Source organism: Lepisosteus platostomus, chromosome 9, assembly GCF_059453375.1.
Source record: "Lepisosteus platostomus isolate fLepPlt1 chromosome 9, fLepPlt1.hap1, whole genome shotgun sequence".
Classification (NCBI taxonomy): Eukaryota; Metazoa; Chordata; class Actinopteri; order Semionotiformes; family Lepisosteidae; genus Lepisosteus; species Lepisosteus platostomus.
In genome coordinates this window covers 56,040,935-56,068,774 of record NC_142619.1, presented here as the reverse complement: position 1 = coordinate 56,068,774, position 27,840 = coordinate 56,040,935, and the positions used below count along the sequence as shown (strand labels likewise).

The 27,840-nt window shown below is 39.2% G+C and overlaps 3 protein-coding genes across 6 annotated transcripts in view; 2 read left to right on the top strand and 1 right to left on the bottom strand.

Annotated features, from left to right (window-relative positions):
• Positions 1-1,038: 1,038 nt before the first annotated feature.
• Positions 1,039-7,467, top strand: ldhba (lactate dehydrogenase Ba). Of its 2 annotated transcripts, none has more exons than XM_088645723.1 (8): positions 1,039-1,201; positions 4,189-4,325; positions 4,572-4,689; positions 4,815-4,988; positions 5,154-5,327; positions 6,229-6,346; positions 6,585-6,708; positions 7,106-7,467. In XM_088645723.1, the coding sequence occupies exons 2-8, from the start codon at positions 4,197-4,199 to the stop codon at positions 7,271-7,273; spliced, it is 1,005 nt and encodes a 334-aa protein (XP_088501849.1). In that variant the 5' UTR covers positions 1,039-1,201; positions 4,189-4,196; the 3' UTR covers positions 7,274-7,467. The 2 variants fall into 2 exon arrangements, with proteins under 2 accessions (XP_088501849.1, XP_088501850.1); XM_088645724.1 differs by having other exon boundaries at positions 1,039-1,205; positions 4,191-4,325.
• Positions 7,468-9,017: 1,550 nt separating this feature from the next.
• On the bottom strand, positions 9,018-19,000 carry kiss2 (kisspeptin 2). Of its 3 annotated transcripts, none has more exons than XM_088645728.1 (3): positions 18,921-19,000; positions 10,014-10,126; positions 9,018-9,697 (listed from the first exon to the last, which is right to left on the bottom strand). In XM_088645728.1, the coding sequence occupies exons 2-3, from the start codon at positions 10,117-10,119 to the stop codon at positions 9,411-9,413; spliced, it is 393 nt and encodes a 130-aa protein (XP_088501854.1). In that variant the 5' UTR covers positions 10,120-10,126; positions 18,921-19,000; the 3' UTR covers positions 9,018-9,410. The 3 variants fall into 3 exon arrangements, with proteins under 3 accessions (XP_088501854.1, XP_088501851.1, XP_088501852.1); XM_088645725.1 differs by lacking the exon at positions 18,921-19,000 and adding an exon at positions 11,073-11,310; XM_088645726.1 differs by lacking the exon at positions 18,921-19,000 and adding an exon at positions 11,003-11,056.
• The window catches only part of gys2 (glycogen synthase 2), a 36,299-nt gene continuing 23,352 nt past the window's right edge, over positions 14,894-27,840 (top strand). The window contains exons 1-6 of the mRNA XM_088645721.1: positions 14,894-15,371; positions 19,742-19,923; positions 21,879-22,070; positions 22,895-23,080; positions 25,619-25,763; positions 27,421-27,538. Of these exons, the coding sequence (XP_088501847.1) occupies positions 15,251-15,371; positions 19,742-19,923; positions 21,879-22,070; positions 22,895-23,080; positions 25,619-25,763; positions 27,421-27,538 (944 nt within the window). The 5' untranslated portion in view covers positions 14,894-15,250. The remainder of the gene's footprint in view (positions 15,372-19,741; positions 19,924-21,878; positions 22,071-22,894; positions 23,081-25,618; positions 25,764-27,420; positions 27,539-27,840) is intronic.

The window sequence follows — 27,840 nt, the reverse complement described above, 5'->3', positions numbered from 1 at the left end:
TCTTTGAAGGTGAAATCTGTAAGAAGGTGGCCTTGCATTTAAACTGAAGGGTAGTGTACCTGTTGTTCTGTGAATCAAGAGCTAAGGTGCTGTTTCTAAGTCCTATTAACAGCAGTAGAACTAAAGGGCCGCGTTTTCTAAAGCTTTTATTAATAAAAACATTTAACCATTACAATGCCTCGTCGGATCAAAGCACAGCATTCCTATGCTGATTTCTTAAAATAATATAGAACCCTTTCCAGTGAGTTCTGTTCCCCCTTCCATGAAAATGTAACTTGGGCCTTAAACTGATCTTTTCTTTAGCAGTCTTATAGCATAAACTGTCTTACTCAAGTTATTTCTGTGTTCTGTTCAGTGCAGAATTTATGTACCCTAGCTGTTAAAGGATGTCAGTGAAGCGGGGCACAGGGCAGCTCTGTATTCAATTCTGTACACACAGTTCATTGTATAAATGACCTCATGTTCTTGATAAATAATCTTTTGGCCATTTCTTCTCTTTAGTGATAGTTAATATGGAAGTATTAAGCATATTAAGATTTGCTTTAAAATAGATTATATAAACGATTGCTTTGTGAAAAATGTTCCTCCTAAATAACCTGCACTTATCCCTCTGCTTGACAAAAACTTACAGTTCCAGACATTAGATGTGATATACAGTCAAATATTTTAAAAATGCATTCTAGCAAGTTATTATATTAGTGGCTATAATTTAAGGCACGAGTTCAGAGGATTTGTTTCGGCAAGGCTAAGAACTTTATCTAAATTTATCGGATAAAGCACTTCGCAACTCGTCCTAGCTGTAGTTCAATAGAGTAAAATCTATATTTATACAACTTCATTTTATTCAGAGTCCGTGAGCGATAACACCAGAGAGGCGAGTGTCCTTAACCGTGCAGGGACTTGACTCCGCTCCAAGTTAACCAGACCAATCTTCAATCGAGTCCGCTCATGGGTTCGCAGGTGTAAAAGTTTTACAGCTGATCTCCGCGGCGCCCTGTGTCCTACACCACCTTCTCATTTAAACTGCTTCCTGTGAGTCGCCTGACTCCTTCAGCTTCAGTCAGTGTGCCGTCAGTCGAACTCGGTGGCTGCTGCACTCGCAGATTGTCTTGGAAGTGGTGCATTCGGCGTTTTGTCAACTTTTCTTTTTGGAATCAAAAAACGGGGATCAACCTCTTTTTTTTAAAAAAAAAAGAAACCCGTATGTATTCATTTTTAATTTTTGTTGCTATATTTTAAGGCGGTAGGATTGCAGACCAGACGGAGAGCTCTTGGTTAACGTGGATATGGTTACTAACATGCATTGAAATTACATATGTAAAATGTTAAAACGAAAGCGGTAGTGGGTTTATGAAACACTTAAAATTAATAATAGTGCGTGGTGATGTTTTTAGAACTTCAATTGAATTCTTCAGAGGAAACACGCGGTTCAAAATGCGTTGCTAAATTTTTTTAACGCATTTAATTTATTGAATATGCACGTTTGTCTTACGGAGTCTCCGGTAAAGTGCTGGATGATGATGATGATGATGATGATGGAATGCGTGTGAGTTGCACGCGGGTGATCTTCACAGATGACTTCTCCATGTGGTATTTAATGACAGTGTAATTGAGTCGTAACAGTAGTAAACGTGGCAATTTTTCTAGAAGAATTCAGAGGGGGGGGCTTCCAACTTCTACCTCGACAGTCACATTTTTTTTTGATAACCGTGTAGCGGCTACATTTTATTTATTTGAGTTTAAACGCAGCTGTTCTGAGTGAGCTTGCATAACCCGCATCTCGCAGAAGGTGTGGCTTCATTTTCTGAGTGGCACGATTTCAAGGCCAAGAGTGAAAGAAGGATTGTGGCCTGAAAGGACAATGCGAGCTTTGCAGAATTGCTAATAAGGTCGGCTTGTGATTAAGTGTTCGCTCTGTGAAGGACGAATCAAGGACATTTCTTTCAAAAGCATCTTTCATACAGCCATGTAAATTCATGTAATAGTCGGAGACCTATTCTCGGGTAGATCCTTTGTAGTGCAGCTTACTTTTTGGTTGAATAAGGCCGCATTAAGTAAAGTCATCGGCTGGTATGTTGCTTTAAATCGAAAGAAACGCTTGTTGCATGAACAGTGTAGCCGTTAAAGCAGTTTTGTACCCAAAAGGGGGGCGGATTAGGTCGACCTTCGGAATCAACATCCCCTGTGCAGGATTTATGGGCCCAGTTCTTTTGCTTTAGTAATCTATTTAAAATGTATTATGGTCTCTAAATGCCCTTGAAATGCAGAACAACCTTGCATTTATGTCTGTAATTTGTTGTAGCTGTAATTATTGGGGTCTTTCAACTGTTTAGTCGGGCCACTTGGCCTACTGTAAGTACACCTTTTCCCTTGGAATCTATTATGCCGTGCTTTTGAAATGACCCACTGATTGTATGTTCTGGTATGTAGGAGTGTGAACTAGAACAGTCTAGAAGGTTCTTCAGTCATTCTTCTTGCAAGAACACGTGGGCTTTAGTTGTGTTTTCTGTGCCATTAAAGTGCTTGCAGCTCGGCTGTGCTCAGGGATGTTCAGAGCTTAGTTATCTTTATTATCCAAGTAACCTGGTAATGACACCAGTTATGCATCATTGACCTCCAGCTGCAAAATGCTTCACCTTACTTGCATGTTATGGCTTTTTATTTATTCAGAGCTCACTATAGCAATGCCAAAATCTAAACAAAGCATCTATGAATTAAGACTTAAAACTGACAACTTCAGTTTGGCTGAAGAAACCAGGCTTGATGTTAAGTAGTCTTTAATTCACGTACTGTAGATCAGAATTGTCAAAAATGCAGCACAGCAACTTGTGTGGGAGAATGTGTGAAACGTGAGGTATAGAAATTGGTTGGCATGTTGATTTTTAAAGAAACCCTTTTTGCCTAATGTGTAGCACCTAAATCTCCACAATTTGTGTGGAAAGAGACTAGTGCTAATTGTCTGGGATTCCTGCACATGAGTGTGGGCTTGAACCCCAGCCTCTGGTTCAGCATGTGGTGTACTGACTTCACATCCTTCGTGATGGAAAGAATGTCTGCTATTTTAAGCAATGGTATCGAGTAAACCCTTTTAATCTCCTCTACAGCACTGTTTTGAGAATACCAATGTTCTTATTTGCATGGAGGAAAAACTTAAAACTATTTAAAATAGATTTGATTCAAAGCTGTTTTTCTGGCACCAAGTCAATTTGACAGTCTTTGCTCATCTATTTTATAATGTGTCACAATAGTCGGGAAAGCTGTAAGTGGTGCGTGGCTCTGTGCCTGTGGCTGGAAGGTTGCTGGTTTGCTTCCCGTGGCTGGCAGAGGAATCCTACTCTGTTGGGCCCCTGAGCAAGGCCCTCAACTCCTCCAGAGGCACCATATAAATGGCTGACCCTGCATTCTGACCCCCCCCCCCCCCAAGCTTCTCTCCCTGTCTGTGTGTCTCATGGAGAGCAAGCTGGGGTATGTGAAATGACAAATTCCTAATACAAGAAATTGTATATGGCCAATAAAGTGATCCATCTTAATTCAGGTCAAGGTCATGTGCTAGAATTTAAGTTGCTTTGTTTCTTGTACCATGTTTAAGTCTTGATTGGTCTTGGCCAAGTCATGGTAAAAGACCAGTTCTCTTTTTACCTTTGTGAAGAGAGCCACCTGGGGTTTAAAGTTAAGATTTTCCCAAATGGCAGGATCAATGAACTTCTGCTTTCAGGATTGGGCAAATGTAACCTACATGAAATGTTACTTGTTAAGCAGGTAACGAAGCCAGATCAAAAATGGGGTGCTCTGAGCTTGAAAAGACTAAGATGAGGGGGGGAACTCAAGTTGAAAACTTGAATAGTTTAAGACCCATTTAATGGTCACTAGAGTTGGAATAAGATTCCTCTAGGAACAGAATAAATAGTTGAAGTATTGTGAAACCTCACTGCTTGCCTAATTTCCAAGGTAAATCTGAAAATGACATCTGTAAAAGGTCCTTTCCTTACTGAGCAGAGTAAGGACTTAATATTGCACTTTACACGTATTTAAAAGGTGTTGAACCCATTCCTTTAGATTCTCAATCTTCAGAAGACCACTTTCCTGAAAGCTCTTGTTCGCTGGAACAAGCTGCCCACTTGGTGACTGCCCTGGTGTATTGCAGTAGTTTTGATATTCATCTTACTCTGCCTGCTGTCTGCGTTTCAGAGTGAGCAATGGCCACATTACAAGAGAAACTGATCACTCCAGTTGCGGGCGCAAGCTCAGAAGGCCCGAGGAACAAGGTCACAGTGGTGGGCGTTGGCCAGGTGGGCATGGCCTGTGCTGTCAGCATTCTCCTGAAGGTAAGATGTGACTCGGGGCTTTAGGGTTTTGCTCCAACAGGGCAGGAGTATTTCTCTTTAAATGTTAATATGGACATATTGCACTGCACCCCTGAAAAATCAGCCTGGGACAATGTACAGTATGATTAGGAAGCTTGTGCATAAATTGACTTACTATTTTTAAGTAAGCAGTAATGTCAAAGCCTAATGCACTAAGTTCTGTAAACCACTTGTTGAAGGGATATTTCTTCTATTCATTCTGTTCAGGACCTGGCTGATGAGATGGCCCTTGTAGATGTGATAGAGGACAAGCTTAAGGGAGAGATGATGGACCTTCTTCATGGGAGCCTCTTCCTCAAGACACCCAAGATTGTAGCAGATAAAGGTGACTTATTCAGTCTTAACCCATTATACCTGGCTCTTCTACTCTTTTAAGAGTTTGTCCAAGCTGTGGGTTAATCATACTTGTAGTTGACTCATGGGGAAAACTTTCTGGCTCTGTCTGACCAGACTACGCAGTAACTGCCAACTCGCGCATCGTGGTGGTGACCGCGGGTGTCCGTCAGCAGGAGGGGGAGAGCCGCTTGAACCTGGTGCAGAGGAACGTCAACATCTTCAAGCACATCATCCCACAGATAGTCAAGTACAGCCCGAACTGCATCCTGATTGTGGTGTCCAACCCAGGTGAGGAGGCAGGGATCAAGTTTAGCTCCACTTAACGAAGGTCTTCACATGGGACCTCTTTTTAAGGGAAAAGGCAACATGAGTTTGAGACCCTTGTAAGGTCTGGCTACAGTCTTGGTTTGATCTCCTGGCGAGTCTCTGATCGGGAGTCTTCCTGTCCTGCAGTGGACATCCTGACCTATGTGACCTGGAAGCTGAGCGGTCTGCCCCAACACCGCGTGATCGGCAGCGGCTGCAACCTGGACTCGGCCCGTTTCCGCTACCTCATGGCTGAGAAGCTAGGAATCCACGCAACCAGCTTCAACGGCTGGGTTCTGGGGGAGCATGGGGACTCCAGTGGTGAGTAATGAGTAACGGCTAATGGAATACTTTCATGGGAGGTGCATGGCACCACCCAATGCAGGGAAATGGGAAGTCTCTTGGGCAAAAATGAAGGCATTGAATGCTGTGCACCACTCCTTAAGCAGGTCACTGCTGTTCTAGTAATGCAGTGCAGGAACTAGTAACCCAGTTGTATCCTAGTTTTCATGGATCTCAGTGAAGGACTGCTCATTTGCTAAAATCAATGGATTGACTTGCCCAGTAGAAGAAATTCAGGTGCTGCGAAGATGGCCGCTTCAGGTATAGCGAGACCTGACTACAGTGTTTGGTGTCCTTAAATTGTTTTTGGGGGAGAGAGCAGGAATTTCTTTAATGATCGTGATAGCCCGCAACTTTTGTTTTTGACCTGGAGTGCGGAGTAGTGCATTAAAACAAATCTGGTAAAATAGAACCTGTCTAGTGGTTTTGGTTGATGTACATCTTTACCCCAAGAATCCTCACTGGGAGGGAGCAGTGAGCCACTGTACAGTATTGAGAGGTACAATCCAACTCCACTGAATTCTTCTATGGTCATGATTTGAAAAAAGGCACTAGCAGATGGTACATCTGTGCCAATTGTCCTGAAACTCCCAGCTGCGTCTTCTGTGCCAGTGTGAGAAGTTGGTTCAGCTTTAATAAAGCCTTTTTGATTTTCTGATCTGAGACCAGAGTGCACTCATTCAAGCAGTGCCACTTGACTCCAGTGTTTTGGTAATGGTTTCTTGGTTAAAAAGCATTTTGTTTTGAGTGAATCACTTTGAGTAAAACTAAGCAGTTTATGCAACCTAGTAGCAGAATATGTTCCCTTGTCTGGGTTTCAGTATCCATTTTTAGCCATGTATTTTTGTGTACTCAGAATATTGCACTCTTCTCTTCACAGTCCCTGTGTGGAGTGGTGCCAATGTGGCAGGAGTTAATCTTCAGAAGCTGAATCCTGATATTGGCTCAGACAAGGACCCGGAGGGTTGGAAGGAAATGCACAAATTGGTGGTGGACAGGTACAGTTTAAGCCGTCATGTAAAATGGAGGGTGGGACTTCTCTCACACTCATAAGATCTAGATCTTCTGACCTGGAGTGTCCGTTAATCTTGTCTAAAAGACCCTTTTAATCTACAGCTCATCAACCTTGTGTAAAAGAAAGCCTTGTACCTTACCACTTGCTTACTGGAAAGAAGCCTCTAACCTAGATTGGTAACCGTGCACTTCCACACTATTGAAGTAGTTTTCTTGTTGCAGTGCCTATGAGGTTATTAAGCTGAAGGGATACACAAACTGGGCTATTGGCCTTAGTGTGGCTGATCTCACCGAGTCCATTGTCAAGAACCTCAGCAGGATTCACCCTGTCTCGACCATGGTGAAGGTAAGATCCTTGCCAGTTTGGGTTCATCTAACCATCCAGTTTGTTCTCCTGAAGCCGAGTACTATAGACTGCACTTACAGTAGGTTACTGTGAAATTGGAGCACTGATTCTTTTTTTTTTAAGAAGGTTAAGTAGAGCCAAGGGCTCTGACTTTGTTCTACTTTCAATTTCTTTAAGATGGGGGGGGGGGGGGGGAGAGACGGTTTCCTGTTTTAACTGGGCTATAATTCTTTTGCCTTGGTTTAAAGTTCTAACCTAGTTTAAACAAGTGAGTCTTACATCCAGTGCCCGAAACTTCCTCTGTGACCTCCTGGATGTGTAGGTGAAAATGGCAGCAGTGGCCAGGCAGGTATTTGGGCTGTTTCTGTGGAGTAACTGTCCCTTTCTGGCCTCACAGGGCATGTATGGTATTAACGATGAGGTTTACCTCAGCCTGCCTTGCGTTCTTAACAATGGAGGGGTGAGCAGTGTCATCAACACGACTCTGACGGACGATGAGGTGGCCAAGCTGACCAAGAGTGCGGAGACGCTTTGGGGAATCCAGAAGGACCTGAAAGACCTGTAACCAGTCCGATCGAGGGAACCAGCCATTCCAGAAACGCACACAAAGGGCTCTTAGTCAGTTTTTCAGTCCTGACTGGCTTCAAAACTCAACAGTTGAAAAAGTTAATATTGTAGATGAAGGATTGATTAAGTACCCTGAAATACTTGTTACACTTTTCATGGATTGAAAAACAAGAAATAAAGTGCATAGTCTGATTAAGTCTTCTGGCTGCCTTTTTAAAAAAAAAAAAATCGGCTGAAATGGTGTGCACTAATCTATTCTTGGGTTGTCTTGGAAATATCTACAATGATAGCAGCTCCCCCTGGTGGGTAGAAGATGTTTCTCTAAAATATGGTTCTTGTATACAAGGTAACGTTAACTGAATATTGCACCCTGACATTTTAGTCAACTTTCTAACCTCTTAAACATTTGTCAAAACTGTTTCAATTGAATAACATTGAATGTGCAAGAAAGCTATTGCCTTTTTTTTCAGGCTGTTATAGTAGGTTAGACTTAAAGAAACATTAAGAATCAAAGAAACAAGTTTTTGAACCATAAAGCTAGCATGTACATTTTTATGCACATGAGAAATTTCATTTCAGTGGTAAACTAATAATACTGTATTCCAGGTCTAAAGCTTTATTGCTGAAAAGTAGGTAACTGCTGTGCTCATCAATGCAGTGGGATTTGGAGGATAAAGCCTATAAAGGGGTTTAGATTACAGCAAAGGATTTAAGAGCCAAAATGTGGAGAATATACAGTTAACTTTAAATGTGAGTTTTAGTACCTCATGCTATGTACTGCATTAGCTAGTTTTGATTCCCATTGGTTGACCGCAGTTTTAAAGTGCAAACTCCTCACATCAGCCCACAGATTGTCTTAAGACCATCTGCATACTTTGAGGTTTTTTTAGACTTGATTATACTGATCCATAACATTTTTTGCTTAAATTATTTTGGTGTAACTGACTCGCCATGATTACTTCCCAAACTTATTGGGCACAAGGATATGTAGCCATGAACAGGGATGAGGTGTCCTGTAATTGGGTGGCTGGAGTTTGTACAGCCAACTTCTTACCTAGCAAAATGTTGCTTAATACACAAGTGTTGTACTGTACCTTAGGTTGCAGCACCTCATGATCAATGGGGAGCTCAATGTTGGTCATTTGGGTAAGTGTATAGATGCTGTAACACGTCATCTAGTGAGACATGATGGCCTGGTCCTATATTGCTTGAGCCCTGCGACCTCACTTGCTGCCCTTCTGTCAGCGTCTGTGATGTGACAACATTCCTTGAGAGCAAGATGAGAAGGTGGAATGGATGCCTTATTCAGTAGAGTTAAACTGTGTATTGATCACTTAAGAATGTGATGTCCTAAAGTCCCTCTCCCTACCTAGCCTGTAAAATTCATTACATTTATTGCACATTTGTCCAGCCTCTGTGATACAACTGGAGCAGAATCCCCCGAGGCAGTACCTGCAATCTGCCACAAAGCATGCATCTCTGATGTACAGCTTTTACGTTTTCCAACAAGGGCTATATACACTTTCAACCTGGAACTTTTACAGTAGACACCCAGTTGAAGTGTTAATCAGCATAATGAACATACAGTACCTGTCATGTCTTCAATAAAGCCTTCTCCAAAAATTATGCTGTTTTTTTCTGGTAACATGAATTTGTTGCTATTATGAGCAATATTTATTTTGATGCTTCATATGCACAGAAACAAAAGTAGACAACTTTTCAAAAAAATTCTGAAAATGAAGTTATACCTGTTTGCACATTTATTCACTTAATACAACAAATAAGCATTGGTACTTTTAAATACAATGTATTTAACAACGTTGTGATTATTGAATACCTTCAGAAACTAAAAGGGAACTTATATAACATGTATTGAGACACCCATTGAATAAAAAATAGTCAAGAACTCAAGTCATCTCAATGAGAATGTTCTAATGCCTCTGTACAAACTTGAACAAGTCTAATAAATATATAATGACTTTTGGCTGAACAGTGAGATTTACTGTTTTTTTTTCTTTAGTCCATTGTGAAACTGTCATTTCTAACATTCAGAAATATATTTAAGAACTCGGTAATCATAAAAAAAAACACCATTCCAATAACAGGATGAAAACTTTCAATCCACAGTCGCCCAGTCAAGGGGCCAGGCCCGTCTCTTTGAGGTACAGCAGGTAAAGCAACAGCTCACTGGGTATAGCGCTCCTGTCGTTGGCCACGATATTCCTGTTGCGCTTTCCGAAGCGAAGTCCAAACGGATTGAAGTTAAATTTACTCCGGGTGAAACGGAGTTTGCAGGAGATCTGACTCTCCACTTCGCTCTCTTGGACAAAGTAGCAGAGACTCGCCTGGTCTCCCGAATTTGGACCTTCAACCTCCCTCACCGCCAGGTGGGGCAGGCTTCCGAGACCGGCAGGTGTGCTGGCTGCGTGCACAGGTGCTCATTAACAACAATCGAAACACCGTGTATCATAAAAGCAATTCAATTCTGTCACTAAAATGACAGCCCTCTATTTATGTGGAGTGAGGAATAAGAAAAGAAAAAGAAAATACGAAAAAAAAGATCCATATACATCTAACATTTTGTGCATAAATCACTACTCAGTCGCCCTTTTCATCTTAAAGATTGATGCATCTGTCAAATTATATGCGCTTGTGTGTCCCTACATTTATCCACGGATTCATAAAAAAAAACATCTTAAATGAGCATAGGCAGAACTTGAGTTTAGTATTCAACTCACCTGAATTCTGGAACTGCTCAGCGGGTGAACTTCCGCTTAGCGGTTTTCCCATTGTTCGTTGCTGGCAAACTACAACTGCAGCTAGAAGCAGCAGGAATCTGTTCATGTTAGGTCTACAAAATTAGGGGGATAGAGAAGGTAAAGCTTTATTAATCGCTTATCGACCAGATCAATCAGCTAAAAAGCGCTCTTCCCAAACGCAGGCTGATCTTTTGCAAGAGTGAACGATTAAGCAAAACAATTCTCTTTGAACTTATAGGAGTTGTCCAATCTTTACAGGTACTGAAAAGGAATTTCTCAAGAAAAGATACCTTTTCTCAGTATGTAAAGTAAACATTCTGTATTAATTCCAAATTTTATTATTGTTTCATGATGATTAAACAACCGTTATTATTAGGGATAGCTTTATTTAGATATTGCGCATATTTTAATGGATTTTCCTAAAGGTTTCATTGCTTTAAACTTTTGAGATTTCTTATCGTATATTGCTGAATTTACCATACCTTAATCATTTTTAAAGATTTGCTTTTAAATACTGATTATAAATGAAAAATGGCATTCGCCTCTTAGTGTAAGGAAAAATATAAATGAATGCACGTAAGTAAAAAAAGCCTTTCCAAAACATTTCCCAAGATAATGAAAAAACATCACAGCATAATATCAACTCAGTACTGATAACAACTGTACTAACTTTTGATGTAAGATGTAACGGTTTAATGGTTGAATTTCCAAACCAACGTACCCCTATAGGAAATACATAATACACATCCCATATAGAAATCTAACTGCGTCTCAGAATCTTTAAATATGAACAGTATCAATTTAAATTTATGTAGATTTCCCTAACATATTCTAAATAATATTCTGACCCGAAAGATTTAGACGAACGTCTTCAGCAGTAAACGTGCTAAAGCCTACTGAAATCTGGTGTTTTTAAGTTGTCACTATTCATATTAAAAGCAGGAATAATGTTAATAATTTAACCTTACTTGTACTCCATAGTAATGCATTCGTTTTACCCAAAACAACCAAATGAAAATAATGAAGAATACTTCTCACCTTGAGGCTGTGCGCTGTATGTGCTTCCCAAACGAGGTTCCTTCGGTTTTTAACTTTCCAGTGTCACACTTTATGTAACTCAGCCGACGGATAATTCCCATGGATACTGTACTACGGTCACGCAGTTTTGACATGATTCATAAATTTATTGAATACTCCCTAAAGTCCCTGGAGAGTGTTCAGTTTATAGTGCCGCCTGCTGGAATATAGACCTGATAATGATGGCTATTTGAAGAACCCTATAATACTTGTAAGCACAGTATTAAATAATACCTGCCCTTTAAATTGTATCTACAGGACCATGCAATTTATCCTGAATAATTACCGTTATTGTTATAATTCTTATTTTAAAACGTGGATTAATGGACTACAATTCTAGAGTGAATTACCAAATTTTCAAAGCGAGCAGCAATTGTGAATGCCTTAACCCTCAGAAGCATTTCTCTTCTCTGCGTCCGATTTTCCGCTCTCAGTGAAAGGCTCTCTGAAATCGTTCAGATTCTACATATCCGGACGTCTCGGACTCCTTTGTTAATTCAAGTTAGAGCAAAATAAATTAGGCAAATTATCAATTCATTGTATTCTAGTAAATAACTAGAATGGTAGCGCTCTTCTTCACTTTGATCATGTTTCTGAGTTTCAGTGTAGTCCTTTACAGCTTTTTACTGTTTAGAGAACTTCTGTTTTTTGCGAATGCATTCACTTTATTTGAAAACGAACATATCGTCAAGTCACAATATGTGACGTTATATTTTCACACAAAACGTCACAAATAAAATATCTGCATGAAATAATCAGTTATTTTCCTTTGGTTTTCAATGGTTACACTGCTACTGTACAGCTTGAGTCCTGGGTTCGATGCCGGAAATGCCTGCCTTATGTTTGGAGTTCGCATGTTGCCAACGAGGGCTCTCTCTCTCCCTCATCAGGTCGATTGTTGTTGTTTTTTTGTAAAGTGTGTACATGTATGTTTCTTGCCTCGTACTACCGTTAAATTGTGATCATGCATGGCGTCCTAGGATCTCAGTATTTTTCTTACCAAAAAAGCTTTGCGTTTTAGAAAATAAACAATGTGACAATGTAACGCGATGTTGGTTGCTTTACATTCTGCTTTGATGGTGGGTAGCTGCGTCAGCATGCATAGGCTCCAAAGAAACAAGTAATAGGTTTATTCCATGCTGAAAAAAAGAAGAAAGAAAACACAACGTTTCGGTCGTGGAGCCTTCTCATGACCGAAACGTTGTGTTCTCTTTCTTCTTTTTATCAGCATGGAATAAAACTATTACTTATTCTGCTTTGATTACGAGAAGTACATTTGTGATACATTTTGAAAGGAGCTTCCTCTTTAAAAAAAACAAATATTGATCAGCTTTATTTACTGGGTTTTGTGTCTTAAATTGTCTTTAACTTAGAATAGTTATATCATAGTGCACTTAATAAATATTTCTGCTAGTGGACAAATAATCAAATACAGTACTTCAAAAAATATTCTCTGATTCTTAATTACTGTGTGTCATATCTCACTTTTGGGACATCTTTTATTATGCCAACACAGTAATTGTCAGATAGCAGGAAAGATAGATTTGTAAATTCTTTATTTAACCAGAAGTCAATTGTGAACAAAGAGCACATTTACAGTGATGATCTGAAGATCCGTTTATACAGCAAACATCTATGAATTGGCTTCATTACTCTGCTCTCCTCCCCACTGATAGCTGATGTGTGGTGAGTGTTCTGGAGCACTATGGCTGCCGTCACATCATCCAGGTGGGGCTGCACACTGGTGGTGGTGGAGGAGAGTCCCCATTACCTGTAAAGCGCTTTGAGTGGAGGGTCCAGAAAGCGCTATATAAGTGTAAGCAATTATAAATGAATTATTATTGATTTACTAGAGCAATCTTTACGTTTGCTAAAAGCCCTACAAATTTCTCCACATTGCTGACTTGGTAGAGCAAAGATATATTTGCAGCTACCATACTTCTACTGTGCTGGGATAAGACAATGTGCAAAAATGTAAGCAGCATGGCAAATGTTTTAAGACGCTACCTTACACAAATCTATTAAGAGTATGCAGTACTTTGGTCACAAATATTGTTGAAATTGTAGTACACAGAAGAAACCTGCAGAGGTCAACAAAGTACCATGAGTTCACCTAGACAGATTTTTACCTCACACGCTGAGAGACGCATACAAAACAAACTGGGAATGTTACTGGGTCCTAAATATCCACACTGGCTGATTATCTGACCTGGTTGAGGGACAGCAGGGAGGAACACACCCTGAGAAAGTGCAAGTTAAGTGACCCATAGAAACTGTCAGGAAGAATTTCATACCGAATGAGGACAAGAACCACAGCCAGGCCATAGAATTTGGGAGACACAGACAAACCGAACTACCCAGACAGGACAGGCTCAGTGGCCATAGCCTGGCCATAGAAACTGAGTTACATTGGTAGACCTGACTGTCCAGAGAGGACATGCTCAGTAACTCCAGCCTGGCCTGAGAAACTAGGAGACACGGACAAAATGAACTATGCAGAGAAGACAGGCTCAGTGGCCACAGCCTGGCCATAGAAACTGGGTTACACTGGTAGACCTGGCTGTACAAAGAGGACATGTTCAGTAACTCCAGCCTGGCCTGAGAAACTAGGAGACACAGACAAACTGAACTACGCAGAGAAGATAGGCTCAGTGACCACTGCCTGGCCATAGAAACGGGACAACACAAACAGACGTGGTTATCCAGTGAGGACAGGCTGTCCTCCCATTTGCTAGCAGGGAGAAGCTGAGACAGAGATGAATCTTTTGTAAGAAATATTGTGGGATAAGCCAAACATTATTCACTAACCTAAGCAGTCAATAGAGATGCAGCACAGTATGTTATCTTCTTTCACAGCCAGAGGAACAGGCAGTGAGCCTCTATAATAATAATAATAATAATAATAATAATAATAATAATAATAATAATAATAATAATAATAATAATAATAATAATAATAATAATAAGGTTTTGTTATATATATTCAGCTAATCTCCTACATTTTAGTTTAGTAATGCTGTAATTAATCAGTTATGTCAATAAATTTATTTGAATCTGACATTTTTAAACAAAGTGATATTTCTTGGTGCTGGCAGGAACCTTATAAAACATTATCGAACAAACAGAATCAAAACAATGCCTGCCCTGCAGATTATAGACAGCGATTAATCCATTGCACAGATGTGTTAACTTGTACTGTGTCAACAGTACAAGTATAAATCACAGTTGTCATTTAAGAATACAACTGAATTACCCTGATTTCTAAACTGCCAGGGAACATTTCACTTTATTTGAGTCTTTTCTCCCCCCAAAAGCACAATGTATTCAGTGCTATAACAGTGTGAGGCTGAATAGATGACCCTAAAAGTTTTCCTTGGTCTTTTTACTTCTGCTAAATAAATAATATTATGATTTCTAATAGAAATACAGTAAGACAATAACCTGGAGAAGAAAAAAAAAACATTTTCAGCAGCAATGTCTATTTGTCAATGTATTAGTATATTGCCAGCAGTATATTAAAATACTAACGCTATTACTGCCGCCATTATTTCCCCCAACTAATACCTTTGGAAACAAGAATTTCTGAACGATACCAGGAGTGATACACTGCTGCCTCTCAGAGATGTTGTCTTGTCTGAGGCAGAACACGGCAGGGAAACCGATCCTCACCTGGCCGCGCTACATACGCTAACCTCCGGGCGGCCTCTCCACTACCCACTATAGGACTGACAGATATTTCACCTTGCGTGGACTGGACTTTAAATCCCAGGCCAGAAAGCTGAGAGGTCTCTCCACGCTACCGTGTCAGAAACGTCTACCAAATGTAGGCGGAGCAGTGTGTCTTTACGTGACAAGTGGTCCAGTGAAGAGCTCTTCAATGCTCCCACTATCCCGGCTTGGGTCCCAGAAAATCCGCAGGATTATATTTAATTTAATTCCAGCAGACAGATACTTTAAAACCTATTATCTTCTCAACGCTAGTCAAGGCAAAACAGGTTCTGCTGTACTCCAAGCACAGCTAAAACAAGCATTTTGATACCTGTGAAAGGAGTCGGGGATTTTTTTTTTAAAGAGTTCAATTTTTATTTTTAATACAGACTGTATATTTTAAAGGGATTCTCCTACACTTTGAAAACAACATGCCGCTTTCCAGATCTTTGTCAATGACGTCCTTAAACGGGCTTCCCTTATGGGAAGACGAAGATCTACCCGTGGAAGATCTAATGCTTTTTGAGGTGGCCTGGGAAGTAACTAATAAAGGTTTGTAACATTTTGAAATGGGACGCGTAACGAGAGCACTTCGTTTGTTGGTTAAGACTGGACGCTTGCGGGAGCACTCAGTATTTCACGTACTGTTTTACTTAACCTGTTGCCACAGAGGCCTAGTGATGATCAATTTCACAATACAGCTGAAGTTGTCTAATAATTGCAAACATTCTCCTCACAGAGGATCTCATCTCAGACGTACACAACGCATGTGTAGAATTACATGTAGTACAGGACATGAATTCGTGGTTGGTGTTTTTATTTTGTTTTGTTTTTTTGTTTTGTTTGTTTTTTGATTCAACAGAAGCGTTTTCATCACTGTTGGTCAATTATGTCTACGTAATTACAAATACTAATACGATAGTTCTTTGCATTGAGCCAGAAATTTGTATTTTGAATCTAGTGGCGATGCAGAGGTCTTGGGAGTCACAGAAACACAACAGTAATTTATAAATGCAGATCTTGTGTTGCAATAAGAATGTCTGCAAGCACGCTTAATAGTGAATTATTGAGGCTTTTAAAATCTTCAGAGGGGTTTTAAGTCACACCAAACTAGCAGCTTAGTAATCAGGTCTGTGTTGCTTATTTAGAACTGTAATGGAGTCTAATGAAGCATGTGGCTAGGAATAATGCCAACAAACATTTTATTTTATAGTGTTACCTGAAGAAATCACTGCTTGAACGATATGGGTCTTTTTGTTCCTAACATATTTAAAGACAGGCTACTTAAATGAAAAGCCTTCACTTGTTTTTCTGCTTTAAGGCTGAGATATTAATACATACTGTGTAAAAAATTCAGGATCAGAAGTAACTTCCCCACTGCTGTTACCAATAGATCGCAAAGGCTACCCTGCCTAGGGGGAGGTGTTTCTTATCAGTTAATAATTGACATTGAATCAATCTCCTCATCCTTTAGAAATGCAGGATTATCCCTCCAATGGCAGGCTTCTGTTATGTAACAGCCTGCTGAGACATCTACTGTATATGCAGAGTTCCACTCTCTTATTTGTTTGGTTAAAAGAAAGTACGCTTTCAAGCCGAGCTACAGACTGATGAAAAAAATGCAAAGTGTTTTGATAATTGACCATCAAACAAAAGCCCACAAGGAAATAAAAAGTTTTTGGATAACTTATCTCTGCTAGTAATTGGCCAGTCTGCTGTCGAAACCCTAAAATTCAATGAATAAAGGTGTTGGAAAGGCTTGGCTGGTTTCAGCAGACACAGATGAAGTGTCACTGCTAATAGGTCAGATTATCCTGTAGATGATTTAGTATTACGCATCATTCTTGGTGTGCTGTGATGATGAAGGCTACAATAGAACACGTGGCAAAGCCCATCACAAACTACTCTCCCCCAGTGTGGTAGGAAGCAGATCTTATCAGGCACAGCATTTAAGTCTGTGCTGCTGCAGAACAGGTGGCACCAAACGTCTGTGTAGATTTTGCTTTCAAATTTTCAACTGAAGAAGTATTCCAGAAATTCCAACTAAAATCATTTTTATATTGAAATACCGTCAGTAATAGTTTTGTTATAAAATTGAACTTTTTTTTTGGCTTTCCAGAAGATAGCTGTCTGTGCCAAACAAGTGCTGCAATTTATATAAGGGGAGAAAGTTGTCATTGGTCAGCTGCCACATCAAAAAAATAAATTGCTGATCTTGCATGTGAATATTTTAGAACTAAGCAGAAAGAAGACTGTCATGGTAGCATGAAAGTTGGAATTTTAGTATAATCTTTATTTCTAGAGGTGGTAAAATGTGAAATTTATAAAAAGGACCAAAATTTGCAAAGAAGAGGACATTAGGATCTCTACAGCATTTGGCAGCTAGTATCTAATTGATCCAATGATCTCATCCAGCTGTTTCTTGAAAGAAGCCAAGGTATCAGCTTCAACAGCATGGCTGTGTATCTTGTTCCAGTCACCCACAACACTTTGAGTAAAACGGCGCCTCCTGTTCTCATTTTAAAGTGTGCTTCCGAGTGATTTCCACTTGAGTCCTTCTGGCTGTGTTTCTCTGTTGATTCTAAAGACATCCACAGAATTAATTTTGTCTGTAGTAGTCCTCTCTATTCAAGGTTAAACGTATTAAGTTCTTTTAGTCTTTTAGCCATTGCTTGCTTATCACATACAGTATTTACAATGTACTGTATGTAGAAAATGTATTTGAATATGTATTTGTTCATTGTATAATTCTGCCTTTCAAGGCAGAATTATTTTGGGTTGTTACTAAAGTAGACACTCAAGTATGTAAGTTATTGTGTTCTTTCTACAGTGGTGAGATTGACCTTTGTCAAGGATCAACCTAAAATCAGCCTGGTGCATTTATTGTATACAGTATGCCTTTTCTCCTGATTTATTTGAATGGCTTGCTATGTTTTTTATAAGTAGTTTGTACTTATTTATGATTCATCAAAGCACGGCATAGTAATGCACTGATCTCTATAGCCAATAAATATGTCATTAAATTATATCAGAGGAAATATCATAATTCTGTACTGCATTAAATACCTGCACTGAATTGATATGTTTGTTATGGAGGTACTGAAATTGTTGGCAGTGTTGAAGGCTACAAACCCACAACACCACAAATTGAAATCTGAATGATTTTTCAGTTAGCCTTCTTAAAATATCAGTTTGTTTTGGGGAAAAAAAGTTATGTCCCCATAAGTAATATGCTAAAGAGCTTTAAAATAGACTCTTCACCCTCGGGGTTAATATCGATGTGGGTCTGTTTTGAAAGTTTGGAAAACATGGATTTCCACGTAGTTAAATATTAATCTTTAAATAAATACAGTGCCTGGAAAAAACCACGTTTAAACTCTTGTTAGAGTCTTTAAAGTTATATAATGCACAAAGTTTGCGCTTGTGTGGTTACTGGTGTCTGTTTTTTTTCCTAGAGGCAGTCTGATTCCATAATGTCACTTAGAATAGTCATTTAAGGATCCTAATGAAACACCACTCTATTACTGTCTTCTCTGTTGCCAGATTGAAAGGGCATGCTGAATCTTTCTGAATGTGAAATACCCTATATTATTCTACATGAATTAGATAATTATGATGTTTTATCATTTATGTCAGAAAAGTAAAATGTTTGAATTGGAGACAATAATATGTATATTACCAGGTTATATGGTACTAGTTTTACAAAACAGCTTTATTTCAGAAAGTTTTACAGAAAGCTCCTTATAAATGCTATGCCTTTCTAAGTTTAAAGAAACATCTTTCTGCTTTTAAAGAAACACATACAAAACAAGCATTTAACTTAAAGATTTATGCATACTACCGTATATTCAATATCTACCTTATGTCACTGTACTATACAGGTTAACATGCGTATATAAATATTTCAGCATAATCTTATCATTGAGAATGAGAATTCATTTTCTTGCTTAGATTGGCTCAGAAATCAATAACGTTCTAAGGTTCCCAGTTTACACAAAGCAATGATCTAATGATACAGGCTGCAATAGACCTTCATTCAGTCAGCAGCCTTAAAGGTTGTTACAACTAACCCCTTAGGATTCTAGGAAGCTCTATACTTACTACTTGAAGAAAGGATTGGTTTTAAATCCAGAATATCTTCGCTTGAAGATTAGTCAACTAAGCAAGCAGTTCTACCAGCTGCTTGTGAACTATGAAGAACTGTAACTGTCGAGTCCAATGTATTGAAACATTTAAGGCTTAAGTACTTGGCTTTGTCACAGGGTTTAAAAGTAACATGGATGTTTTCCAAGGGTTTACATCACAGAAGCAGCATTGATTACCAAAGTCAAGCATCTTGAGTGTTGTGCTGATCAGTGCTGTCCTTTGGCACTGAATTGTACTTTTGTAAAGTAGCTTCCATCAGTCTGGGCTCTTTCTCTGGCCATTTTGAGTGTTGTTTAGATAAGATTACACCTTTGATTCCTTGTAGTTTCATAATTAGTGGAAGAGATCTAACCATCTATAAACTACACCACTACTATTGCTAGCACTGTCATGTGATAATTCAGATGATAGTTCAAAGCATGTTGTTCTGTGAATGTTCTGTAAGAGCTCTGATTTTTTGTGTTATATTGATTAATTCAAAGTTGGGTTTGAAGAAATATAATGAATTGATTTAAATGGATGTTTCATTTTTTGGTAACTTTGGAGAATAAACAGTATATGTGAGATGCTGATGTGCTGTATCTGAAAAGTTATCTATTTACTTCAAAGTACTGAATTGGACAAGCCAGCTCGTAATACCTATGATTCTGTAAATGTCTAGCTGCAGTATAAAACACTAAGAATGGTGTTTGTTTTTCTTTGTCATCAATGATGTCACCTTGGTCAATGCTATCTTTGTCTATCTTTGTTGTTCACTATGATTCTTTCACCTGCAGTTGGAGGAATTTACACAGTAATTCAGACCAAAGCCAAAATCACAGTGGATGAGTGGGGGGAGAACTTTATCATGGTGGGGCCGTACTTTGAGCACAACGTGAAGACGCAGGTGGAACTGTGCGATCCGCCCAATCCTGCCATTCAAAAGGCCATGGAGAACCTCAGGAACAGTGGCTGCCAGGTAACGCCATTCAGCTTCTTTTGAGCACTAATCCCAATACGGAAAATTCCAAGACTGTAAGTTGCCGTACAGGGACACCGTGGTGGGAACAGTGAAGGAGCAGTTAAGGTCAGTGGGTTAAACCTTTTAAGGTAGATTACGTTTTCTGTGACTTAAGGAGGAAGTCCACTTGTTCTGCATCATTTTAGTGATTGTCTCCTGTTCATCCTGTTATCCGTCTGCGAGCTCTGAATTCCCTAGCAAATTAAATTTATCCTGCTGACTTACAGTAAAATCTGTTTTTACTCTTAAGAACCTCCTTCTGTGGAAGAATTAATTACTTTTTTGTGTACTTCCAAAAGTTGCACTATACAGTGATTGCTGATGTGCAATGACTGGGCTTCCACACACACAGATGTGAAATGACTGATTTTTTTTAGGCTGCTTAGGCTAAATCTGTGCATGAGCAGTAAATTTGGGCTGGATGTTCTATACAAGAAGGTTCACAGAAATGAACAGCCTTGGAAAACCTCACTCAGATGGGCTTTCATGCTTCATTCTGTACTTATTAGTTGGCCAGACTCTCACACTGGAGAGTCAGAGCAAGTGAGTCATTATTAGGTGCATTATTACGGATATATTTGACTTAATAGCCCTCACTGTGACTGTAACACAAGTACCCCAGCTGTCCCCTCTGTGAGGCAACAAGGGTTTTCAGAGATTTTATTCATTACAGTACAAATGTTTCTTTGTTACTCATTCTCGAGCTTCCAAAACAAAACCAAAAAAAAAATACTGAAAAAAAAAAGGTCAGAACTCTTTTCTGTAATCTAGTACTACAGTTGAAATGGTTTGGCACACTGTCCTGTTTCCCTTGCTGACCTGTCAGTGTGCACGAACATTTGTCATTGACACTCTCGACATTGACAAGTGTTTCAAGTAGGTAGCTGCGTCAGCAGGCGTAGGCTGCAAAGGAACAAGTAAAGGTTTATTCCATGCTGAAAAGAGAAGAAAAGAAACACTACACACCCTCTGTGGAGCCTTCTTCAGGTGTCAAGAAAAGCCCAACGGAGGCTCTACGGCAAAACGTTGTTTCTTTTCTTCTCTTTTCAGCATGGAATAAACCTTTACTTGTTTCGTTGACAACTGTTGTGTTTGGACAACTCAAGATTTTTTTTATCCTGCTATCCAGTCAATACTACAATACGCCCAGCAGGTGGCGGAATAATTCCTTTATTGGCAGCAGCGGTCCTCGCAGAAATGAAAAGAAAATATGGTGATATTCAGAAGGCTGAACTGCTGAAGTTTTCAATGTTAGTGATTGATGTAGATCTCTGTGTTTAGAATATAAATTTGAATCCAGGTATTTTTTCTTGTCTACCTTGACTGAATGTCAAAATAGGAAAAAATCATCATCATAAAAGCTTTCTAGATACTGTTCATATGCGTTACATTCTTAACCTTCAAGACAGTAATTCATGGATGAAATTGCCTTTTTGTAAAAATTAAATGTAAAAATGTTACTATAACATACAATGCATGGGGGAAATAACGAGGACTGTAAAAATGTAAATGTGAAAAATGTAATGAGCTGAGAAATGGATTGATTGAGCAGTAAAAAATGTGTGTAAAAATAAATAATTAAATCTTAAATAATTAATTCTGTGATACCCTTCTGTATACCTAGTCATGTCTCAGTATTCTCATTTTGGGTCGGTCTTAGTGACTGTTACATCAGAGAGATGTAATATTAGTTATTGGTTACACATGAAGTTTATATTTATATAATTTCTTAACCAACACCCTTAATCCAGGACATGGAATAAAAATAGATTCAAATAAGTCACAAATGCTGTACAGCTCACGGCCCATGTATCCACGCGTGCATTCCAGTTCAACTCTTATTAATTCATTCATTGTTTTTGCTGCCAAAGGGCTGACTGCTCATTGATCAACCAACTCCCTCCCTTTTGCAGCTGCACTTTGGCAGGTGGCTGATTGAGGGCAGCCCCTATGTCCTCCTGTTTGACATCGCCTCCTCTGCCTGGAACCTGGACAGGTGGAAAGGGGAATTCTGGGATACCTGTGGGATTGGGCTTCCTTTTCACGACCGAGAGGCCAGTGATTCCTTGATCTTCGGCTCTCTGACGACCTGGTTCTTCAAAGAGGTAGATGAGCTCGTGGTCAAAGGAGACGTGCCTTCATCTGGGGCTCGTGATGTTCAAACTATATGCCGGCAGCCATATCACCCTGCAACTTACAATTGGCAACCCACTGAAGCTAAGCAGGTGTGAGCCTGGTCAGTACCTGGGTGGGAGACCTCCCGGGAAAAACTAAGGTTGTTGCTGGAAGAGGTGTTAGTGGGGCCAGCAGGGGGTGCTCACCCTGCACTCCATGTGGGTCCTAATGCCCCTGTATAGTGACGGGGACACTATACTGTAAACAGGCGCCGTCCTTCGGATGAGACGTAAAACCGAGGTCCTGACTCTCTGTGGTCATTAAAAATCCCAGGGCGTTTCTCGAAAAGAGTAGGGGTGTAACCCCGGCGTCCTGGCCAAATTTCCCATTGGCCCTTACCAATCATGGCCTCCTAATAATCCCCATCTATGAATTGGCTTCATTACTCCCCACTGATAGCTGGTGTGTGGTGAGCGCTCTGGCACACTATGTCTGCCGTTGCATCATCCAGGTGGGGCTGCACACTGGTGGTGGTGGAGGGGAGTCCCCATTACCTGTAAAGCGCTTGGAGTGGAGCAATTATTATATTATTAATTATTATAAGGACAAATTCGGTAATGCATGGGCAACTGTTTTGAAATTCACTGAAATGTAGTGTTTAAGAAAAGATGTGTCAAGGAGCTGGAAATATCAAGGTTGAAGTTTTTTTTGGATTCTATGCGTTACGAAGTTTCATGTACCCATCATTTCATTGATGCAACAAGAGCTGGCCTTGCCAGGAAGCAGGAGTCAAGGCGCTTTTTTCTGTTTCCAGCTCACTGACCAGTTCCAGGACAAGCCTAATATCATTGCTCATTTCCACGAGTGGCAGGCTGGAGCAGGACTCATTCTGAGCCGTTCCCGAAAAATCCCCATAGCAACCATCTTCACTACTCATGCCACACTGCTGGGGCGCTACCTGTGTGCAGGCAATGCTGACTTCTACAACAACCTGGACAAGGTAAAAGAATTCAGCTTTTGCTGATGTACAGGCTGAAACCAAAACAAATTGTGTCAGACCTTTTTTCACCTTCAATAAGATCTTGTAACCAACAATATTAAAGTGAAAAACAAATTAAATAAAAATAATTAAAAATAAGAAAACTTTCAATGCATCGTTTGCATAGACTAGCTTGCACCGTATATCCTCAGCAATCAACCAGAACTCCACCCCGACACAGAAAAAAGATAGCTGCTTGTGAACTTGAGTCAGTGAACAGGTTATGTAAAATAGTTAGCTGTTGCATGTTCTTTAAAAAATCATAAAGCGTGCGTATTATGTGAATTACATAGTTGTGTAAGATACCTGTTTTCATTGCAAACACCATTTGCATTGCAGTTTTATTTGAAAATCTAGAAATGGAAACAAGAAATGGAAAACAGAGTCTAAAGAGGTTACTTATGAGAAAAACGTGGGTGATTATGTACAGTAGGCATGTTATTTTATTTTTTTAATCTAGGCACAGAGGAGAAGCAATAAAAAGCAAACTGAATATTGGAACATATGGTAGTAACAAGTGTAGAATTTAATTTAGAATTTAAATAGGGAGTTCTTATGTAAAAATTATGCAATACATTTATAACACCTGCAAGAAAGATGATGCTCTGGTATCCGTCTAGAATACTTGATACATTCCTAGACAGTTAGGAATGTCCATCACTAACAGACCAAATTAATTGAACCTTTTTTAGTCTTGAACAGAGGGAGATAGGATTATTATCCTTAATAAAGTCTGTACAGACACCAGAGAAAATCAACGCTTTTATAAAGTTGTTTTAGGTGCCAGAATGAAAGAGCACTTGAGATTCTCCTGAGAGCAGGAATCTCCATTTGCAAAGTTAGGCATCCATGAATATTAAGTAGTTTTTGCCAGGTTACAACAGAGGGACATGCAGCTACTTTTTAGGGCTCCTCAGAGCAATTAACCTTCTGAGTTCCAATTATCAAATAAAATCTGTTGCCTAATCTTTTCATGATTGGGTTAAATTTAAGAGACATATTATTGCCCTTCTTTTTTTAAACGGTTGCCTATGTTGTGGCATAATCTTGATATTTTTTCATTGATTGGGTTGAAACATGTATCTTGTATCTGTTGTGCTTCAATGTGTTTGTTACGTGTATTTATGTTTGTGTGAGTTTTTTTTATTATATGCGATGTGTTTTTTATATTCTGTAATGATGTGCTTGAAACTTATCTTAAAGAAGAAATGCATTCAGGCTTCCTCCTTGTCTATTACAGCAAACAGGAATAAAATCCTTTTGATATTATCTGACCTGCAAAATCATGTTCAATTTATTTTTTTACAGCTGATATTTGAAGTGATAATGTTTTACACAGGTCAGATTCCATTTAGGTAAAGCGAGTTAATATTTTCAGTATAACAAGGCAGCTTGACATTTATAGGACAACACCATGACCAATTATTCTGAGTATTGGAACCATTTTCTCAAGATTACTTGTGTATAGTGCATTTACATGTTCCATGTCTCCCAGTAACACTTACTAGGAGATCAGAGGACCTAATGAGGCCCTATTTGGCTGTATAAAGGTCAGTCCTGGCCCAAGGGAAACAGTAAGCTTGTGGACTGATTTGATTATTAAATGATACAGATAGGCAATTCCCTGAAGGCTGATATGCAGCAAGCATTTTGGGATTCAAGTTAGAGAAGAGATTTCCACGATAGTTATGTTGTGACAGGCTTGGCCCTTCTGAACTATTCAATTGATGTTTAACCTTTTAGGCTGAAGCTTAATCAGAGCCCTTTTGTGACATATTTAAAGCGTCACCGTACCCTGAAGAGACAGGCTCTGTATCTGATACACTTGAAAGAATTCATCGTGTGTCTTGAGAGCGCAGTCCGAGGATGTGCAGAGATTCAAGGAAAAAGTAAGTTGAGCTCAGGGAAGATTGTAAACCTCAAATTATAACCTCGGAATTAAACTCCTTATTACTGAGTACAATATGAAATGGTTTTTGTTTATGTTAGGTTTAAAGCTCCCCATACCAGAGGTAGAATGGGCAGGTTATCAGCAGCTGTATATCTCAAGATTGCATGGTAGCAGTTCACGCATTAGAACTGATTGTCCTGTTTCTTATTTTTGGGAACTCAAAGGCTCCACATAGTGTTATATATTTTTTTTCAATTAATCAGAGGTACTCCAGTGTTTTTAAATGACAAATTAAGAACGGAACACAAAGTATCATCCTGAAAAGGGAAAAGAGGAAAAGTGAGAAGATTTGTGGACTGAAACCCACAGGAGCAAATACAGGTCATAACAACAATGATGTTAAGGGTCCTACCAAGCTCATGTTTCTGCATCCTTCACAGTAACACTTCATTAAATGGTGCCTTGTTGTTCCTGTCAGGGTGGAGTTGGAAAAACTGGGACGTCGGTAATGCTTTTGTTGGGTAACAGCAGAAGAGTCCCAAGAAAGTGGCACTGAAAGTTGTTAAGGTTGTCTTTGTTGTCTGTGTCTGCCCCCGTGTTGAGTCTAGTTCAACATTGACAAGGAAGCCGGCGAGCGGCAGATCTATCACCGATACTGTATGGAGCGAGCTGCTGTGCACTGCGCCCATGTCTTTACCACTGTGTCGCAGATCACTGCCATTGAAGCTGACCACATGCTCAAGAGGAAACCAGGTGAGGGGCTTGTGAGACGGGTCTGTTATAACTGATATTGAGAATGATTGTAATACTGTATTTTGCTTGTCCCTGTTCCTGTTACTAACAGGCCACAGAAGACTTATTCCTTGTGGATAATTTTTTTTAATAATCCACATGTATTTTGGGACTGCATTGTCCTGACTTAGCCAATAGTACTGCTTGAGGCCTGTTGATTCCATGTTATGCTGATGAATGATAGGAGACTATTTAATAATAATAATAATAATAATAATAATAATAATAATAATAATAATTGCTTACTTACTGTACACACAACTGTGAATTATGTATGCTTGCAAAAGCAGTTTGCAGAACTATGTGAAGTTCCAGGGAAATCGAAAATAGCTGAAAGTAGCGTTCCTGCAAAAGTCGGTGTTCAAACAGTGGTCTGCAGTCAGTGTTCAAAAGTACAAATCCATGCCTCAAGGCAATGCATGCCTGATTTGCAAAAAGAAAAACTGAACCATGTATATATTTGTTTCCTTTTTAATATAATCTATTAACCAAAGCTTAAAAATTGCATATTTGTTAATTTATTCTTCTCATACTGCAGCTGAGCTCCTAGGTTATTTCAAGTACAGAATGCACTGCTAGTTCCTACAGCTAAACCATGACTATATATAGACTATATACTGTATATTGTTTAATATAAAAATGAAAAATGTGATCTTAGAAAATAGACCCCCTGGTGTCCACAACTAAAAAGTTAATTCCATGAAGTAGTCAAATTTTGCTAGTGCTTTGTGTTTTAGTTTGAGAGAACACCGTGGATAATTCAGGGAATGTGAGCAGATAGCTTTAAATTATATGTAACATTATGAACCAGGAAGGCCAAAAACAAAACTAGTTTTCCGCTGTGCAGAACGGACAACTATGTTCAACTGTGGTCTTCAACTATGGAGTATGAATTTTAAGGATTCCTGGCAGTTCTTTCGCTAAGGTTTTACAGCAATAAATGTAATCATTTAGAATTGCGCCTGTCCATTTGTTTTGTGTTCCAGAATAACATTTAGAAAAAAAGTGTCTGGGTTGATTCCGAAAATGTCAGTGTGCTTCAGTGTGTGTCATACTTACAGTTGGCAAAGATGTGTATGATTTCTGGTGGTTAAGGTGGATAAAAATGTTATCTGTTTTTATCATTGGGAAGGCCCTTTCTAAAGCTGCATGATGATATGCATGTTATTAAGCTTTTCTTTTGCATTTATGTCATGCTTTTCATCCTCAATTATCCCAAAGTAATTTACACATAGTGGGGAATGTACTTCATCTCCCTCTGAAGTACCTGGATGACACAAAGTCGCCCCACTACACAGCAGACCAAGAGAGAAGAGAGAAATTAATTTAATGTTTGACTCGGGAACTTTACATAGGCCTGAGTGGAATTTAGGCAGGACACAGGAATTAACTAATTTACTCTTACAAGCAGTGCCATGGGATTTAAAATAATCAAGTAGTCAGGACCTGGTTTGGAAATTCTTGTACAGAGGGAAGAGCTCCACCTACTGATCCACAATCACCTGTCGTCTAGAAGTAATCACAGAGGTATACTGTATATCATGTTACCCATCGTATTGTTATTCCAGAATCTAAGTTCAAAGGACAATGTAATAGGATTTTTTTGTCTGTTCTCCAGATGTTGTTACTCCCAATGGCCTGAATGTCAAAAAATTCTCTGCTGTGCATGAATTCCAGAACCTACATTCCATGAATAAGGCACGGATTCAGGAGTTTGTTCGTGGACATTTCTATGGGTAAGCTATCCTCAGCCTTTAGCTGTGATTAAATCGATTGTAAAGCTCCAGAAAGAACCAATCTGGAATGTTTTGTTTAGTATATTAATGTTTTATGTACACACAGATCCAAGGTTAGATATGCGTCATATGAACATCTCCCATTTAAACCACAGTCATTCAATATTTAAATAATATTTTGTATGTATTTCCCAACACAACCATACTCTTAGTTATTTGTGTTATGAATGTGAAATATAGGAAAGGAGAAGTTTGTAACTTGCGTCTTGATAAACATTTAGTAGGAAAACTACGCCAGTGTG